Source organism: Schistocerca cancellata, chromosome 2 (genome assembly GCF_023864275.1).
Source record: "Schistocerca cancellata isolate TAMUIC-IGC-003103 chromosome 2, iqSchCanc2.1, whole genome shotgun sequence".
NCBI classification, from domain to species: domain Eukaryota; kingdom Metazoa; phylum Arthropoda; class Insecta; order Orthoptera; family Acrididae; genus Schistocerca; species Schistocerca cancellata.
In genome coordinates this window covers 276,258,269-276,276,668 of record NC_064627.1, presented here as the reverse complement: position 1 = coordinate 276,276,668, position 18,400 = coordinate 276,258,269, and the positions used below count along the sequence as shown (strand labels likewise).

General features: G+C 44.1%; 1 protein-coding gene across 1 annotated transcript in view; it reads right to left on the bottom strand.

Annotated features, from left to right (window-relative positions):
* The window catches only part of LOC126153247 (NFX1-type zinc finger-containing protein 1-like), a 453,816-nt gene extending 436,614 nt beyond the window's left edge, over positions 1 to 17,202 (bottom strand). Inside the window, exon 1 of the mRNA XM_049916059.1 lies at positions 17,152 to 17,202. Coding sequence (XP_049772016.1) covers positions 17,152 to 17,202 — 51 coding nt within the window. The remainder of the gene's footprint in view (positions 1 to 17,151) is intronic.
* Positions 17,203 to 18,400: the final 1,198 nt, after the last annotated feature.

Here is an 18,400-nt window from a genome sequence, read left to right as displayed (position 1 = left end):
TACTCCACCACCAACTGTATTTAATCTATCCTTTCTGAACACTGTTAGATCGTTTGAAAAAATTTCGGCTGAACTTACTGCCGGCTTTAGCCAGCTCTCTGTACCTACAACTATTTGAGCTTCAGTGCTTTCTATAAGGATTTGGAGCTCTGGTTCTTTCCTAACACAGCTACGACAATTTACAACTACAGTACCAATCGTTTCTACAACTACCTTACTGTGTTTTACCTGCCCACTTTTAGATGGACGTCCCTTATGTGGTTCCCTGAGACCCCTCTAACCTAAAAAACCGCCCAGTCCCCTTCCACACAGCCCCTGCTACCCGTATAGCCGCCTCCTGTGTGTGGTGAACTCCTGACCTATCAAGCGGAACCTGGAAACCCACCACCCGAAGGCGCAAGCCAAGGAATCTGCAGCCTACACGGTCACAGAACCGCCTGAGCCTCTGATTCAGACCATCCGCTCGGCTCTGCACCAAAGGATCACAGTCGGTTCTATCGACGATGCTGCAGACGGTGAGCTCCACCTTAATCTCAGAAGCAGGACTGCAGTCTTTATCATTTCCGCTAGCCGCCCAAAACCAGACAGAATTTGCTTCGATCCAAGTGACACACGTCATTGGTACTGACATGAGCCACCACCTGCAGTTGGCAGCACCGTGTACTCTTCATGGGATCCGGAAGCACCCTTTATACATCCGGAATGACTCCTCCTGGAATTCACACGCAGTGCACACTGGCTTCTTTCCCCTCCCTGGCAGCCATGTTCCTAAGGGGTCTCCTTATGCGCCTAACGTTGGAGCTCCAAACTACCAGCAAACTCACCCTCTATGAATGCCCAGACCCTGCTGGCCGAGAAGTTTCCTCTGGAACAGGGTGGACGACTGTATCCGGCTCAGAGACATCGCCAGCCACAGATAACACCCGAAACCTGTTCATCAATCGAACCGGGGATGCCCTACGATCGGCCCCTCGGAAAGTTTTTCGGTGCCCGTCAGACTTCGGAATAATATCCCACTCGACCACAGATGAGAGGTCAACCTCAGTGCAGGCAGTACCCGGGGCGGCCACAGCAGTGGACCGATCGGAGGACACGTGGGACGTGCTCGACATCCCTTGCATCCCCGCGTTCAATGCCCCGCAGTGACGCCCTCGGCAGCAGCCTCAATCTGTGTGACGGAAGCCAAAGCACCCTGGCGCCGTGAGCAAAGGGTCGCCAACTCAGCTCGCATTTGTACACAACAATCACAGTTCCTATCCATTACTGTAGTCGCTCCTGTTTGAAGCTCGTAAAAATATGTAACAAGCGAACGGTGTACTTGCCTAGCAATGCTGCTCTCGCTGATGGTCTAACCGATACTGGTCATCCTCTCCTCACACACACTCTCTCTCTCTGTTCATCTCTTCCCTAACTCCCTCTATATCCTCCTCCTGCACCTCTCTGTCCATCTACTCTTCTATCCACTCTGACCATTTCCTCTTCCTCCTCTCTATGTCCATTTCCTTCCCCTGTCTCTGTCCATCTACTCTTCTATCCACTCTGACCATTTCCTCTTCCTCCTCTCTATGTCCATTTCCTTCCCCTGTCTCTGTCCATCAACTTCTCCACTGTCTCTGTCTATCTTCTCTCCTCACTCTCTGTCCACACCTTCCCTCTCTCTTTGTCCATCTCCTCCTCAATCATTTCTCTATCCATCTCCTAATCCATTTCTGTCCTCTACCCACTTTCTCTGTCTATCTCCCCCTGCCAAATTCTGTCCACTACTCCCTTCTCCTCTCTCTGTGCATCTCCTCTTCCTCCAATCTCTCATCATTTCTACCTTGTCCCTCTATCCATATCCTCCCTTTGTCTGTTCTTCTCCATACCTTTCACTGTCAGTCTCCTCCTCCATTCTCCCTTTGTCCAACTCCTCCTCCTCAGCCTTTCTTTCCACCACATTCAGTGTTCAACTCCCACCCATACCCTCTATCTCCCCCTTCCTCTCTTCTGTCCATCTCTTCCCCCCTCCTTTCTGGTCCACCTTCTCCTTCCCCATCTTTCTGTCCCTAGAGCACTCTCTGTCCAACCTGTCCCACCTCCCCCTCCCTAGCCATTTCTCTTCTCTTCTCTCTGTCCATCTTCTCCCCATCTCTCTGTCCATCTCCTACTTACACCTCTCCTGTCCATTTTCTTGTCCCCCTGTCTCAGTTTCCTCTTCCCATTCACTCAATATTCATCTCCATATTCCCCTTCCTATGAATATCTGATTTTTCTCCTTTGTCCATCTCATCTTCATCCTTATTTCTGTCCATCTTTTTCTATCTACCTGTGTAACTTTTCTTTCCCACTCTCTCTGTCAACCTCCACATTCACCTCTCTCTATTCATATCCTACTTCTCTCTCTGCCATCATTTTCGCATCTCCCCTCTCACTGTAGAACTCTGCCTCCCCACTCTCTTTGTCAATTTCCTCTTCCTCATTTCCCTGTTCATCTCTGTAGCCACTACTCTATCTATCACTTTCTTCTTCTCTATCTGCGACTATCTTCTCATTGCCTATCTCTCTGTCCAACACATACTCCCCCCCCCCCCCTCTCTCTACATTTGCATCTACACACCTCTTCCTATCCATCTTCTCCTCCCAATCTTCTCCTCCTCTTCTGCCTCTCTGTCCATATGCTCCTCCCCTCTCTCTGTGGATCTCCACATCCACTATCCAATGTCCATCTCCCCATCTTCCTCTCTGACCATTCCCCTCTTCCTTTCTCTGTCCCACTTATCGCAATCTCTCTATCCATTCTCCCCTCCTCCCCTCTCTGCCTTTCTTCTCCATTGTCTATGCCATGTGGGGTAGCAAAACAAAATGTTCAGATGTGTGTGAAATCTTATGGGACTTAACTGTTAAGGTCATCAGTCCCTAAGCTTACACACTACTAACCTAAATTATCCGAAGGACAAACACACACACACATACCCAAGGGAGGACTCGAACCTTTACCGGGACCAGCCGCACAGTCCATGACTGCAGCGCCTCAGACCGCTCGGCTAATCCCGCGCGGCATGTGAGGTAGCCACGTGGTTCGAGGCACCTTGTGACGGCGTGCACGGCTCCCGCTGTCGGAGGTTCGAGTCCTCCCTTGGGCATGGGGGTGTGTGTTGTCCTTAGCGTATGCTAGTTTAAGTTAGGTTAAGTAGTGCATAAGCTTAGGGACCGATGACCTCCGCAGTGTGATCCCATAGGACCTTACCACAAACGTCCAAATTTTCGTCATTGTCTCTCTATGAATCTCCTGCTCCTCTCTCTCTGTCAACCTACTTCTCCCTGTTCGCCCTGCCTATCTTGTTCTCCTTGTCCATCTCATCCTCTCCATTTGCGTGCCATAACTGCAGCACAAGAGGAGGAGGTATACCAGGAAAACGCCTGGTGATACGGGAAGATTTCAGTTAGATTACATCATGGCCAGACAGAGATTCCAAAATCAGAGCCGGCCGGAGTGGCCGAGCGGTTCTAGGCGCTATAGTCTGGAACTGCGAGACCGCTACGGTCGCAGGTCCGAATCCTGCCTCGGACATGGATGTGTGTCATGTCCTTAGGTTAGTTAGGTTTAAGTAGTTCTAAGTTCGAGGGGACTGATGACCTCAGAAGTTGAGTCCCATAGTGCTCAGAGCCATCTGAACCAAAATCAGATTCTGGATTGTAAGGCGTACCCAGGAGCAGATACAGATTCAGATCACAATGTAATAGTGATTAATAGTAGGCTGAAATTTAAGAGATTAGTCGGGAGGAACCAATATGCAAAGAAGTCAGGAAGGATATGGAAGTACTAAGGAATGACGAAACACACTTGAAATTCTCTAGGGCTGTAGATACAGCAATAAAGAATAGTCCAGTCGGCAGTACAGTTGAAGAGGAATAGACATTTCTGTAAAGGGTAATCGCAGAAGCTGGAAATAAAAACATGGGTGCAAGGAAGGTAACTGCAAAGAAACCACGGGTAACAGAAGAAATACTTCACTTGTTTGATGAAAGAAGGAAGTACGAAAGTGTTCAGGGACATTCAGGAATACAGAAATACAAGTCTCTGAAGGATGAAATAAACAGGGAGTGCAGGGAAGCTGCAATTATGAAAAATGTGAAGAAATCGAAAAAGAAATGATAGGCGGAAGGACTGACTCAGCGTACAGGAAAGTAAAAACAATCTCCGGTGAAATATAAAGCGAGGGTAGTAACATTAAGAGTGCAACAGGGATTCCGTTCTTAAATGCAGAGGAGAGACTGAACGGGTGGAAAGAGTACATTTAGGACCTCTATCAGGGGAAATATTTGTCTCACGTGATAGTAGAAGAAACAGGAGACGATTTAGAACAGATACGGGATCCAGTATTAGAATAAGAATATAATAGAGCTTTGGAGCACTTAAGATCAAATAAGGCAGAAGGGATCGATAACATTCCATCAGAATTTCTAAACTCGTTACGGGAAGTGTCAACAAAGCGACTATTCACGTTGTTGTGTAGAATATATGAGTCTGACAATGTACCGTCTGACTTTCGTAAAAATATCATGCAGACAATTCCGAAGACTGCAAGAGCTGACAAGTGCCAGAATTATCGCACAATCTGCTTAACAGTTTATGCATCCAAGTTGCCATCAAGAATAATACAGAGAAAAATGGAAAAGAAATTTGAGGATGTGTTAGATGACGATCAGTTTGGCTTAGGACAGCCAAAGGCATCAGAGAAGCAATTATGACGTTGCGAATGATAACGGAAGCAAGAATAAAGAAAAAACAAGACACGTACATAAGATTTGTCGACCTAAAAAAAAGTATTCGACAAGTTAAAGTGCTGCAAGATGTTTGAAATTCTGAGAAAAATGGGGTAAGCTATAAGGAGAGACGGGTCATATACAATATGTACAAGAACCAAGACGGAATAATAAGAGTGGACGGCCAAGAACGAAATGCTCGGATTGAAAAGGGTGTAAGACGGGGATGTAGTCTTTCACTCCTACTATTCTGTCTATACATCGAAGAAGCAGTGATGGATATAAATGAAAGGTTCAGGAGAAGAATTAAAATTCAAGGTGAAGGGGTATCAATGATACGATTGCTATCCTGAGTGAAAGTGATGAAGAATTACATGATCTGTTGATGGAATGAACAGTATAATGAGTGCAGAATATGGATTGAAAGTAAATCGAGGAAAGACGAAAGTAATGAGAACTAGCAGAACTGAGAACAGCGAGGAACTTAACATCACCATTGATCGTCACGAAGTAGATAAAGTTAAGGAATTATGCTGTGTAGGCAGCAAAATAACCAGTGACGGATGGAGCAAGTTGGACATCAAAAGAAGACTGGAACTGGCAAAAAGGACATTCCTGCCCAAGAGAAGTCTGCTAATATCAAACGTAGGCGTTAATTTGAAAAAGAAATATCTTAGAATATAAGTTTGGAGCACAGCTTTGTATGGAAGTGAAACATGGACTGTGAGAAAACCGGAACAGAAGAGAATTGAAGCATTTGAAACAAAGGTGCTACATATGAATGTTGAAAATTAGGTGGACTGATAAGGTAAGGGATGAGAGGGTTCTGCACAGAATCGGAGGGGAAAGGAATATGTGGAAAACACTGACAAGCACAAGGGACAGGATGGTAGGATATCTGTTAAGACATCAGGGATTTATTTCCATACTACTAGAGGAAGCTGTAGAGGGCAAAAACTTGTAGAGGAAGACAGAGATTAGAAAACATCCAGCAGATAATTGAGGAAGTACGTTGCAAGTGCTACTCCTCCCACATCACTACTGATACCTTCCGCCATGTCTCAGTCTTTCTCTTCCTCCACCCTGTTTCTGTCTATCTCCTCCTCCTACTCTTTGTCCATCTTCTTCTGCCCTCTCTGTATACATCCTTTCCTCCTTTTTCTAACCTTTTCCTCCTCCCACTCTCTGCCCATGTCCTTGCCCCCCTCACTGTCTGCTCACTCCTCTATCATTTCTGTTTATCTCCTTCCCCCTCTCTCAGCCCACCTTCTTCCCATTTTCTCTTTCATACTCTGGTCATCTGCTTGAATGTCCTCCCAACATACTTTCCTGTCTGTCTCCAGCTGACCTGACCCTTGTCTCTGTCCAATACTTCCTCCTACCTCTCTTAGTACATCTCCTCCTCAGTCCTCTTTCCATCTTGTCCACCTTCTCTCTACACATTTCTGTCTCCTTTTATCTTTAGAAAACCTCCTCATTCTGTCTTTTCCCAACTACACGACTCCCCTGTCCCTGGTGATCTCCTCCTGCCTCTTCTCTGTTTACTTAAGTACACCTCTCTCTGTCCACCTTCTACTCCATCTCTGTCCATCTCCTCCCTACTTTATCTCTGGTCATATCCTTTTACCCTTATTTCTTTTCAACTTCTTCTCACTTTCTTCATCACCTCCACTCCCTCTCTCTGTCCATCTCGTCCTCCTCTTCTCTCTGTCTCCTATTTCCCCCCTCTGTCCACCTCATCTTTCCCACTATTTCTGTTTATCTCCTTCTCCCCCATGATCTTTCCATTTCCTCCTCCTATCTGTCTAATCTCCACCCACCTCTCTTTGTCCATCTCATCCTCACTCTCTCTCTGTCTCAATCCCCCCTCTCTCTGTTCATCTCTTCCCCCCATACCTGAACATCTTATTGCCCATGTCTTTGTCCATCTCATCCTCCGCCCATCACCTCCTCCTTCTCCTCCTCCTCCTTCTCTCACTGCGAAATTTCTTCTCTCCCATCTCTCTGTCCATCCACCCCCAGCTCGCCCTGTCGATTTCCATGTCTATCTCCAACCTCTCTCATCCTCTCCATTTCTGTGTCTGTCGCCTTTTGCCAACCTTTATGTCCTTCTCCTCATCCCTTGTCTATATCGTTGTCCTCCTAACTCATCTCTTGGTCCATTTCTTCTTCCCCCATCTCTCTGTCCATTTCCTCCTTCTCCCTCCCTCGATTTATCTCCACCTTCTCATTTTTTCATCTCCTCCTACCCACTCTCTGTCCTCCTCCTCCCTCTGTCTCTGTCCAACTCCTCCTCCAGCCTCTCTCTGTCAATGTCTACATCCCCATCAGTCCACGTTTACTCAACGAAATCACGAGATGTTAATACGCCAACAAGTGCGATTAACGCATATTGAGGACAACCTGTTATCATCCACTAGGCAAATACGCAACATTGTAACTATGATACTCCACCAATATGAAGCTTTTGAGAACGTGCAACGGGACTTCGCGACTGTACAAGCTGAGATAGTCAACCTTACACTCAACCTTGAGACCTCTGAGGCCATTCGAACACTATCACATAACATACAGACCACCCAACTGCTACCTGTCAATTTACGTGACACAATACAACTAGGATTACGAGGAAGTCTGAGTTCAGAACTTTTACCACCCAAACAATTTATTCAAGTACTACAGAATAACGTCTAAGTTATGCGACTGGATTCGTGATTTCTTGTCAGAGAGGCAACAGTTCGTAGTAACTGACGGAAAGTCATAAAGTAAAACGTAAGTGATTTCTGGCGTTCCTTAAGGTAGTGTTATAGACCCTCTGCTGCTCCTTACCTATATAAACGATTTAGGAGACAATCCCAGCAGCCGTCTTAAGCTTTTTTTGCAGATGACGCTTTCGTTTACCAGCAAGGAAACTCATCACAAGATCAAAACAAACTGAAAACGGTTTAGAAAAGATGTATGTACGATGCAAAAATTGACAATTGATCCTAAATAACAAAACGTGTGAGGTCATCCACATGAGTGCAAAAGGAATCTTTTAAACTTCGGTTACACGATAAATCAATCAATTCCGTAAATTCGACTAAAAACCCAGAAATTACAATTGTGAACAAATTAATTTGAAAGAAGACACAGAAAATATTGTGGGGAAGGCGAACCAACGACTTAGAAGATGCAACAGATCTACTAAAGACACTGCCTCAAGTACGCTTGTCCGTCCTCTTTTGGAGTACTGCTGTGCGGTGTGGAATCCTTACCAGAGACGATTAATGGAGTACGTCGAGAAAGGTCAAAGAAGGGCAGCACGTTTTGTGCCATCGAGACACGGGCATGATACAGGATTTGGGGTGGACACGATTAAAACAAAGGCGTTTCTCGTTGGGGTTGGATTTTCTCACGAAATTTCAATTAGCAATTTTGCCCTCCGAAAGCGAAAATATTTTGTTCACGCCTAACTGTATAGGGAGAAACGAGCATCATAATACAAGGGAAATCAGAGCTCGCACGGAAATATATAGGTGTTCATGTTTTCCTCCAACTGTTCCAGAATGGAGCAACAGAGAATTATTGTGAAGGTGGTTCGATAAACCCTCTGCCAGTTACTCACAAAGGAAACTCCCTAAAACTACCTATCGCACCCTCGCCCCCTCAGATTAATTGGTAAGGGAGCCCAGTGGACAGCACGCCAAAAACTGAACACAGATCAAGCATGGGAACAGGAATAAGATGTTCTGAACTGTGAAAAAAAGAAGCAAAATAGAAACAGTGAACGGTCCAAGAACAAGAAATGCCATGTAGAGTGAGCAGGCAGGGTAATAGCGACGTGGGTAAGGGGTTACGATGTTGAACTACCAAGCAAGGGAGCCGTGTTCAAACTTCCCTCGTGTCAAACTCTTTTTTTTTTCCCCCTGTTCCCTTTGTCCAAATTTGTGTTTGTGTCGTGTTGTAACGTCCGTTAGCAATAACGAGGAGTAAAGTAGGGACCTATAATAACAGTTGATTCTGCACAACAACTCTAGTAGCAGCCGAAACGGAGTAGCTTTCGAATGGGAACGCAAACTTTTGAGTCGACAAGGCGACAAGTCAACTGAATTCTCCACCGGAAAACACGTCTGGTGTGTCGTACACGGTATTAGCGACAGTTTGTGACAGGAATCTTCTATCGACGCACCTAGTTTGTACGATTGGTAAGTGAGTGAGGTATGCCTCCTTTCCCGATATAGGTATTCATATGAATGTGATCACTCCCAAGGAAATGATGAAAACATAATAGTTTGTCACATAAGCTGCAACAAATGAATCACACAGTTTCTCTGTGCTCTGTTGAAACTTGTGTTTTTAACGTTTTTGAAATTGTGTCCCGTTTTGGTAATCTTGACTCTTGAATTCCTCAGTTGTAATATAGTTCACACCAGTTTATCTGTTGTTTTCATTTCTGTGAGACGTCTGTGTGGTATCTCGTCTGCTCCCACTGTTCATCACATTTACTTGCCACGGTAACGTGTTCTACCACGTGACGCATATTCTATAACTAATGTGTAGTATGACAATTGCCAAGATTCCAGGAAGAGAACAGACGTTTCAGTGACCCGACGGACAGTTGATAATGTTGTTAAAATAAATAAATAAATAAATGACACGAGAGAATTCTGAACACGGCTTTTCAGCTTGGCAGTCCAACATCATAATCATTTACTCACTACGCCTGTACAGTGTGTTAACTGTACGACGGCTGAGTTGTGTGGGGAATGCGGGGAGAGGAGGAAGCAAGCATTGGCTAGAGAGGGGAGAGGAGCCGTTGGGGAGGGACAAGGCACCCCTACCAGTTGCAGTGCTGGCACTACAAATTGCGCGTCATGCTTAAACGAAAGCAGACGAAAGGCTTGGAAGTAAAACTCGCTTTAAATGTTGTTCGTAAACGAAACTGAAATGTACATTAAAATCTATAAATAAAAATGAATGAATGTATGTATCTATGTTTGTCTACTATGCGCTCACAAACCATTCATCCGATTGCAATGAAACTTATGAGAGTTGTTCTCCGAACGCCCGAAAACAGTAATGGACAATGTGTCAAGAGTTTGGTCACTGTTGTGTGCGTAGCGCAATTGAAAATGTGAAGGCTTTTCATGCAGCGGACCCGCGTTCGACTCCCACTATCCGCAATATTTTTATTTCATTCCCCGCAAGTTAAACTAGGAAACTCACCTTTTCTTGCCAGGCGTTTCTGGTGATACGCCAGGATGTTTTTTGGAAAACTGTTTGAATCTTCCAATGCTATGCATGCTTTGTCCTGTGTATGCAGCAGCTCTCACTTAAGATTTGTAAATGGGGTGAAGCAATTTGTTCTGTTCCCTTTCCCTTTCGCAGCATTCAATCACACGCAATATAATTTTGCGAGCATCGCTACGTAATACTGGTTTCCTTCTAACCGTAGGCCTACCGGTAGGGGTTGTTGGCGACTCCCGAGATGGGCCAGCAACTGCCTCTTCACTCATTTTGATAATGTTTAGCACAACTGCAAAGTAAAAACACGCAGAACAGTATAGCGCAAAACAATACCGAAGCAGACGACAATAGCTACCTAATGTAATGTTGGCAGCGGTCGAAACTGCGTGCCTACCGAAGCCTCCCGGCGTTTACCGACTTCTGCCGATTCAGGACTAGGGAGAGGTCTGCCATCTAAAAGTTTACACACTGTACTGTTTCGGGTTGCTATTTGTTGCAGTTCTTGTTCTTGGACCGTTCACTATTTATATTTTGCTTTTTTTCAAAGTTCAGTACATGTTCTTCCTGTTTTCATGCTTGATCTGTGTTCAGTTTTTCACGGGATATCCATTGGGCCATCTCACCACTAAACCTGAAGGGGATGCGTTGGGGAATTTCCCTCGTTAGGTGTGATAATTTGCACAGATGTAGGTGTAGAAGTAGATGTAGATGACTGTCCGGCTGTACCGTGACGACTAGCGTGTGAGCGGCCTGCTCTTCATCCCCTCCCCAGAGTGTGGTTCATTAGGACGACGTCCCGCGAGCTCAGCTGAGCAGCAAACGCTTTACCCGCCGAGCGCGGCACCCATAAACAGAGCGGCGCTTTGTGTGGGCGGGTATCGCCTTTGTGACTGCGCTGTCCAGGCGCAAGGCAGGCCGCGCTCTCTCGCTGCCCGGGGGCAGTTAATTAGGGCTAACAGGTGTCCCTGTGGCACACAGCGGCCTCGCAGCTCGTGCGGATTCACCACCTGCACGCGCCCACCGGCGCTCGGAAGCGAGTGACGTAAGAGTCCCAGCTCTGCCCAATATTTAAATTAGCTGATATCTGACGTTTAAAGGGACCAACACACTTTCAGTCTTGCTTGGTCTATCACATGTGACATTGCATTGATGAGCCAAAATATTATGACCATCTGATTAATAGCTTCTTTGTCCGTCTTTGGAACGAAATACATCACTGAATCTGCGTGTCAGGGATCTGGCAGTTAGTTGTTAGGTTTGTAGAGATACAGTCATGGAAATAAGTATTCATACAGTAGGTGGTGACAAACTACGATCGTGTGTTGGTATAGTAAATCACCCACAGCGCCGATACGAATAAGTACGGTGATGTAGCGTCAGAGAACCATGTTATTGGCAATGAAGCTTCCCGTAAACCGTGAATCTATTATGGGAAAATAAAATATGTTACTCTCCGCACGGTCTACGACAGGGCAAAATTTGTTCATATAGCGGACTACTTTCAACCAAACAACCGGCTGACGCAGCCCCGGAGTGCGTGCCACACTTGTGTAGTCATGTGGCCGTGAAGCAACAGCACGTCGGACGTGGGTACCGTGGAACAGCAGAATGGTCCGCAAGGGGAAGGAAACGACCATTGAGGAACGAAACATCGATGTCGCCCAATATCTTCAACACAAGTCGTATGCCGAAATTGCGAACAACATAGAACGAGAAGCCGAGCGACTGTGCAATCTATCATTAAGCTATGTAAGGACGGACATGTAGTAATAAACAGTGAATGACACTCTAATCCACAGAAGCTTACAACACGAGAGACCAGAATGCTACTAAGAATCATCAAGAAAAACCCGGAAACGACAGCGTCGGCACTATCCGCATATGTACATGACCACTTCCGAAAGGACATCACTCCAAGGGCAGTTCTTACCATTCTCAAAAAGAACAGGAAGTGGCGGATGGGTTTCGCGAAACAGCATGTATCCAAGACAGCAGACTTCTGGGATATTGTATTGTTTAGTGATGAAAGCAAATTTAATATCGTGCACAATGATGGTAGGATCTTGGTCTGGAGGAGACCGAATACAGTCCTCGACCGAAACAACATTCAAATCACGGTGAAGCACGGAAGTGGTGGAGTGATGGTATGGGGCTGTATGTCAGCTTCCGGTGTCGGAAAATTAGTGTTTGTGGAAGGTACCATGGACAGATTTGTGTATATCAACATTCTCAAACAGAACTTATAATAGAGTATTGACGCCTTGGGACTTCCTAGAAGTTATTACTTCCAACAGGACAATGATCCCGAACAAACGGCGCAAATGGTCCGGCTGTGGCTGCTCTACAACACTCCACATACTCTTAAAACACCAGCTCAGAGTCCGGACCTGAATCCCATCGAACACTTGTGTAGTGCGCTGGAAACACGAGTGAGAAAACACGACATCCGTAGTAAGGCCCCTTTGGAACAGGCTCTCCTTCGAGAATGGGAAGGTATCACTTCGGAAACTACAAGAAAATTGGTCCATTCCATGCCAGGGTATGCATACGAAGTATTAAACATGTTCTGGCTTTGTTTGAAGTGTCATTATCTGTTGGTGTATGAATATTTAATTCCCAGCGCAGTAGAGAACTTGGCAGACGTTTTCGTATTTTGTTTTTGTATAGGCTTGTTCATTCTCGTTTTATATACCAGCATAGCTGCATTGGCGACTGGCCAATGTATATAGTGCATATCCAATTAGTGTTTTTGGTTTCGTATTGTCAATAAAGGCAGTTTACTTTTCCACGCTCTAGTGTATGAATACTTATTTCCATTACTGTATGTGGCATTAGATGTCTATGACTTCAAATGGTACAATGTACAGTGTCTTTATTTTTGTGATAACAAGTTATACGTATATTAATTCTAAAAATTACTGTGTGCTCATGTTCTACATATAACTTAACTACAATTTAATTTTGCCTCACTTTTCTGAATATTGTTCTTCGTTATACGGCGATTATACAGAAGTGACTTGAAATAAAATAAGGGTCAGCGACGGCCAAACACATCAGTAGATCAGAAACCAGTGCCAGACCCGGCTGGTGACTTATTTATCGTTTAAACCGCTGAACAACCAAATCGTTACGCCATGAAATAAAATAAATTATGTGATACAGCATTAGACATGAAAGAGGTGAACGACACTCAGTGCTTTCTACAATTTCCTGGGCTATTGGAATTCAAAATTAAAGTTCAGGGCGTATTTGATTAAAAGATGCCCATGTTTTGCAGTTATCCTAAATTCGTTCTGAGATGTTGCCATCTGTGTGGAATCCACCGTATAGGCTATCATATTTGCTAGACGCTCACGGAGACTTCTCTAACACAAAGCAGAATTTAATATAACAACACATGAAAATATACGTGGCAAAATATACACTGAAGAGCCAAAGAAACTGGTACGCCAGCCAAATATCGTGAAGAGCCTCCGCGAGCAATCAGAAATGCCGCAACACGACGTGGCATGGTCTCGACTAATGTCGGAGGTAGTGCTGGAGGGAATTGGCACCATGAATCCTGCACTGCTGTCCATAAATCAGTACGAGTGCGAGGGGTGCAGATCTCTTCTGAGTAGCACCTTGCAAGGCATCCCAAACATGCTCAATAATGTTCATATCTGGGGAGACTGTTGGCCAGCGGAAATGTTTTAACTCAGAAGAGTGTTCCTGGAGCCACTCCGTAGCATTTCTGGACGTCTGGGGTGTCTCATTGTTCTGCTGGAATTTCCCAAGTCCGTTGAAATGCACTACGGACCTGAATGGATGCAGGTGATCAGACAGGATGCTTTTATACGTGTCACCTGTCAGAGTCGTATCTAGACGTATCAGGGGTTCCATATCACTCCAACTGCACAAGCCCCATACCATTACAAAGCCTCCACCAGCTTGAACTGTTCCCTGCTGACATGCAGGGTCCATGGATTCATGAAGATGTCACCATACCCGTACACGTCCATCTGCTCGATACAATCTGAAACGAGACCAGTTGTCAACAGTCCAGTGTCGGTGTTGACGGGCCCTAGCGAGGTGTAAGGCTTTGTGTCGTGCTGTCACTAAGGGTACACGAGTGGGTCTTCGGCTCCGAAAGCCCATATCGATGATGTTTCATTGAATGGTTCGCATGCTCACATTTATTGATGGCCCAGATTGAAATCTGCAGCAATTTGCGGAAGGGTAGCACTTCTGTCACGGATCTTTTCCTGGACGTAGAGATGTCGGAGATTTGATGTTTTACCGGATTCCTGATATTCACGGTACGGATGTGAAATGGTCGTACGGGAAAACCCCACTTCATCGCTACCTCGGAGATGCTGTGTCCCATCGCCCGAGCGCCGTCTATAACACCACGTTCAAACTCACTTAAATCTTGATAACCTGCGACTGTAGTAGCAGTAACTGATCTAACAAATGTGCCAGACATTTGTTGTCTTATATAGGCGTTGCCGACAGCAGCGCCATATTCTGCATCTTTAGATATCTCTGTATTTGAATACGCATGACTATACCAGTTTCTTTGGCACTTTAGTATAATAAGCAGATAAAGCACAAGGCATCCAGTTATCCAAAATAAGCAAAATAGTGCCCCACTTTGGAGACATAATGTATTAAAAAATGAAGCCTTTTAAAGTTTTGGATGAATTATGTAACAGAAATATGTTTGGCCTGATAATATTCTAATTTGGTTTTGGGCACCGTCGGTCAAATGCCAATATCCAACAACCAATGTTGAATGTGAACCTTGCTGCAATAAAGCGACATCTGAATTTGGTTGATGCAGTGTCAGACTAAATAGATAACTAATTCCTCTCCATGTGTATTGCATGAACAAAATTATACGATATGTAGAACAATTCAACATTGTAGAGGAAAAAAACAATTCCAATGCGTGACACTTGTTTCTCAGTACATTGCTGGACAACAAATTACTGTGAATAATTAGTAAAAAACATTTGCTATGCGCCATGAATGATGATAAAGGTAAACAATTTTATATTTTTTGTGGGAACACAAACTTGTTTAGATAGAACATTGTCTAGTGACATTAACAAACTAAAAAAAATATCGTAAATTAGAATGTCAGAGATGTTTGTTGCAGAAATGTGGTGTGAGTCGTTTAGGATGTATCATATTTTGAAAAGTTGTCAATAGCTGTGGTAGCATACACTAAAGAGCAACAGAAGTGCATACACAAGTCGTGTTAATTCTGACCAGTACCGAGACAATTGACCATCATAGGTCGTGCTCAAAACGACCGTCGGAAGTGGCGATTCACTCTTCCAGTGCAGTAAGTAATGCTGCACATGTGCTCGCATTTCATTGGAGATGTCGGTGCAGGCTGCAGTAATACGTCGTTGTATATCATTGAGTGTAGTTCGTATGTTCTTGTAGACAGCGTCTTTCACCTTTTTCACAGAAAAAAAGTCTACAGGCGTCAAATCCGGAGAATGGGCCGGCCAAGGTACAGGTCCTCAACGTCCAGCTCAACGATTCGGGAAAAAAGGCATGCTGTAATATTTCGTGCAGTATGGGCTGGACAGCCATAATGTTCGTGCCACAGGAACCTCATAGTCTGCAATGGAACGTCTTCAAGGAACCGTGGAAGATGGTCTGTTCGGCGGCTGCGATAACTGTGCGCGTTCAGTGTTGCATGGACGCTGACGTTCTACCTCGTGAAGCCAACGGGAATTGTCAACAAAACCAAAGTGCATGTTTCGACGGTTTACTTGGCCACCATTGGTAAGTGCGGCTTCATGACTAAACAATATACATGATACATCTGGAGTATCTTGTCTCAATGCCCATGTACAGAAGTTAACACGGTTCTCATAATCGCTTCCCTACAGCTCTTGATGGAGAGAGATGTGATAGAGATGGAACCTATGTCCATGAATAATGTGCAATACTCTTGCCTGAGTCATGCCATTTCCTTGTGCAGCTGCGCGGGATCCCTCTCTTTTGTCGTCACTTGATTCCTTCTGTTACGTTGTGTAGCTGTTACTCTGCCACTTTCACGTAACTTGTTGAAGAGGTTTATAAATAATTGCCGAGATGGTCGACGCCTTTTGGGATATCTTGTACCGTACACTGTATAAGAACAAGAACGAACTGCATTGTTGCTACAGTCTCCATGCACCTTGGGCATGTCATCTTTCTGTGCATTGATTGTTAATAAGTCCCATCATCCACTCACGACCTACTGCTTGGACTGTCGCACACCAACTGACTAGCTAGTCGCAGTTCACTCAAGGAACACACGATCACACAGTAAGCAAATACAACAACATCGTACCTAACAACTGCTCAGGTTGAATATCACAAACAAGTGTCGGCGTGGAAACTTTTCAAAATATGATGTCTCGGAAATGACACGCACACAGTCCTGCAACAACACCCCTGACATTACAATTTACCCCACTTTTAGTTTGTTAGTGTCAACAGGCATTGTTCCATTTAAAAAGTGTAAGTTTGAACAAGAACTCTGTAACTATTATTACACTCTGTTGATTGGTTAACAGTCCGTGCCATTGACTATCAATCCATTCTGTGAAAACTGCACATCAATAGCACTTCACCCTGCACACTATGGTCTTTCAATTTCCAGTCTGAGGTAATAAAAAATTTCAGTTAAATTCGTAGGATCTTTGAATATTTAATCGGAACTGGACCCATTCCAAGTGATTCATTGCGCAACTTACGTTTTCAATCTGTTCATTAGCTCAGAGGAATTTCATTTGGGAAATGTGTTCGTCAATTACAACTTCAACTTACTGGAGGTTAAATTTGGTCGCTTACTCTGGTACAGGCACAATATCGAAGACACACTCCAGAAGTTAAAAAGAACCAGAAGTAATACATTACAGCACCTTCTGAGAGCGAAACCGACAGTAATGCTAACAACTTGAGAATCTCAAAATAGCTTTAGTCTACGGTGTCTGAGAATATGGGGCAGTTGTATGATGCGTCGTATACATGTACAAAAAATCGACATATGGCTCGACGAAGTGGTGCGACTGATTTCTGGAAAATTCAGAGCTACATCTGTATCCTGGCATCCGGCGATAACGCAAATAGATACTACACTACAAATATAGTGAAGAATAGGCCAAATCATCAATAAACATTCTGACTTACCTGTCGACCCACTTCTATAGCGAAGTAGCTATCTCTAATTCCAAAAAGCATTTTCATAGATAAACTCTATTAATCCAGATCATTGGGAGAGAGACTGGCAGACGAATAAGAGTCAAAATTACGCTGATGTTATTCTGTCCAAACAGGTACTTGGTTGTGTTTTATGTAGTGTCTAAACAATGAAAAATCTGGACCACACTAAACAGCATTCAGAATGGCATGTGACTTTAGGAGGTAATACCAAAGAATATCTGAATACTATTTTGTCAAAAACTGACATATTGAGCCCGTGGCTGTGTACAAAATATAGGATGACTCTTACGCAGAAGATTACAGCAACCAGCCACTTTTTATAATGCTATTTATTTATTTAAACCGTGCTGTTACCTGTTTCGAACTGATAGGTTCATCTTCAGACGGCTAGTACAAGTTTTACATTACATTTTGGGTTTTGTTTCCCCATCTGACGAAACGTCCTTGCGGCGGTGATGCCAATGAAGAATCGAAGAATCCGCGCCATTACGTTCCAGTGTCCAGTGCAGGTTGTTTGTCATCTTGCAACATCGAAAACTGTATGATGGACTTTATATATATATATATATATAATGTAACGCACCATTCACACACATAGAAGTTTCATCACATGTGATGAAGGGTGCGAATACACAAAAAAGTGCATTTTACAGTTTTCGACGTTGCAAGATGATAAACAACCTGTCCTGGAACGTAATGACGCGGATTCTTCATTGGCATCACCACAAGGAAGTTTCGTCAGATAGGAAAACAAAACTCAAAATGTAATGTAAAACGTGAACTAGCCGTCTGAAGATGAACCTATCGGTTCGAAACCGGTAACGGCACTGTTTAAGTAAATAAATAGCATTATAAAAACTATCTGGTTGCTGTAATCTTCTGTGTAACAGCAATGTATATAATCTCTGAATAACTCGAAAAGTATTTGAAGTATTTAACTGCTCATATAAAAAAATTTACATTTTAAGTTTTTATTTAAACTTTTATTATACACTGCCTGAAAAAAAGTAAAGCACCCACAAGACATGGTCGGGTGTCAGTACAATTTCGTATCCACACACACCAGTGGCAAGTATGTACATGATCAAAGTTGCAATTCCCTGTGATAGGTACCAAGGCCAGCATAGTGCAATAATTTTCTTCGTGTTACCTGTTGTTACTAAGAATATTTATACATTGGAGCGCCAAAGAAACTGGTATAGGCATGCGTACTCAA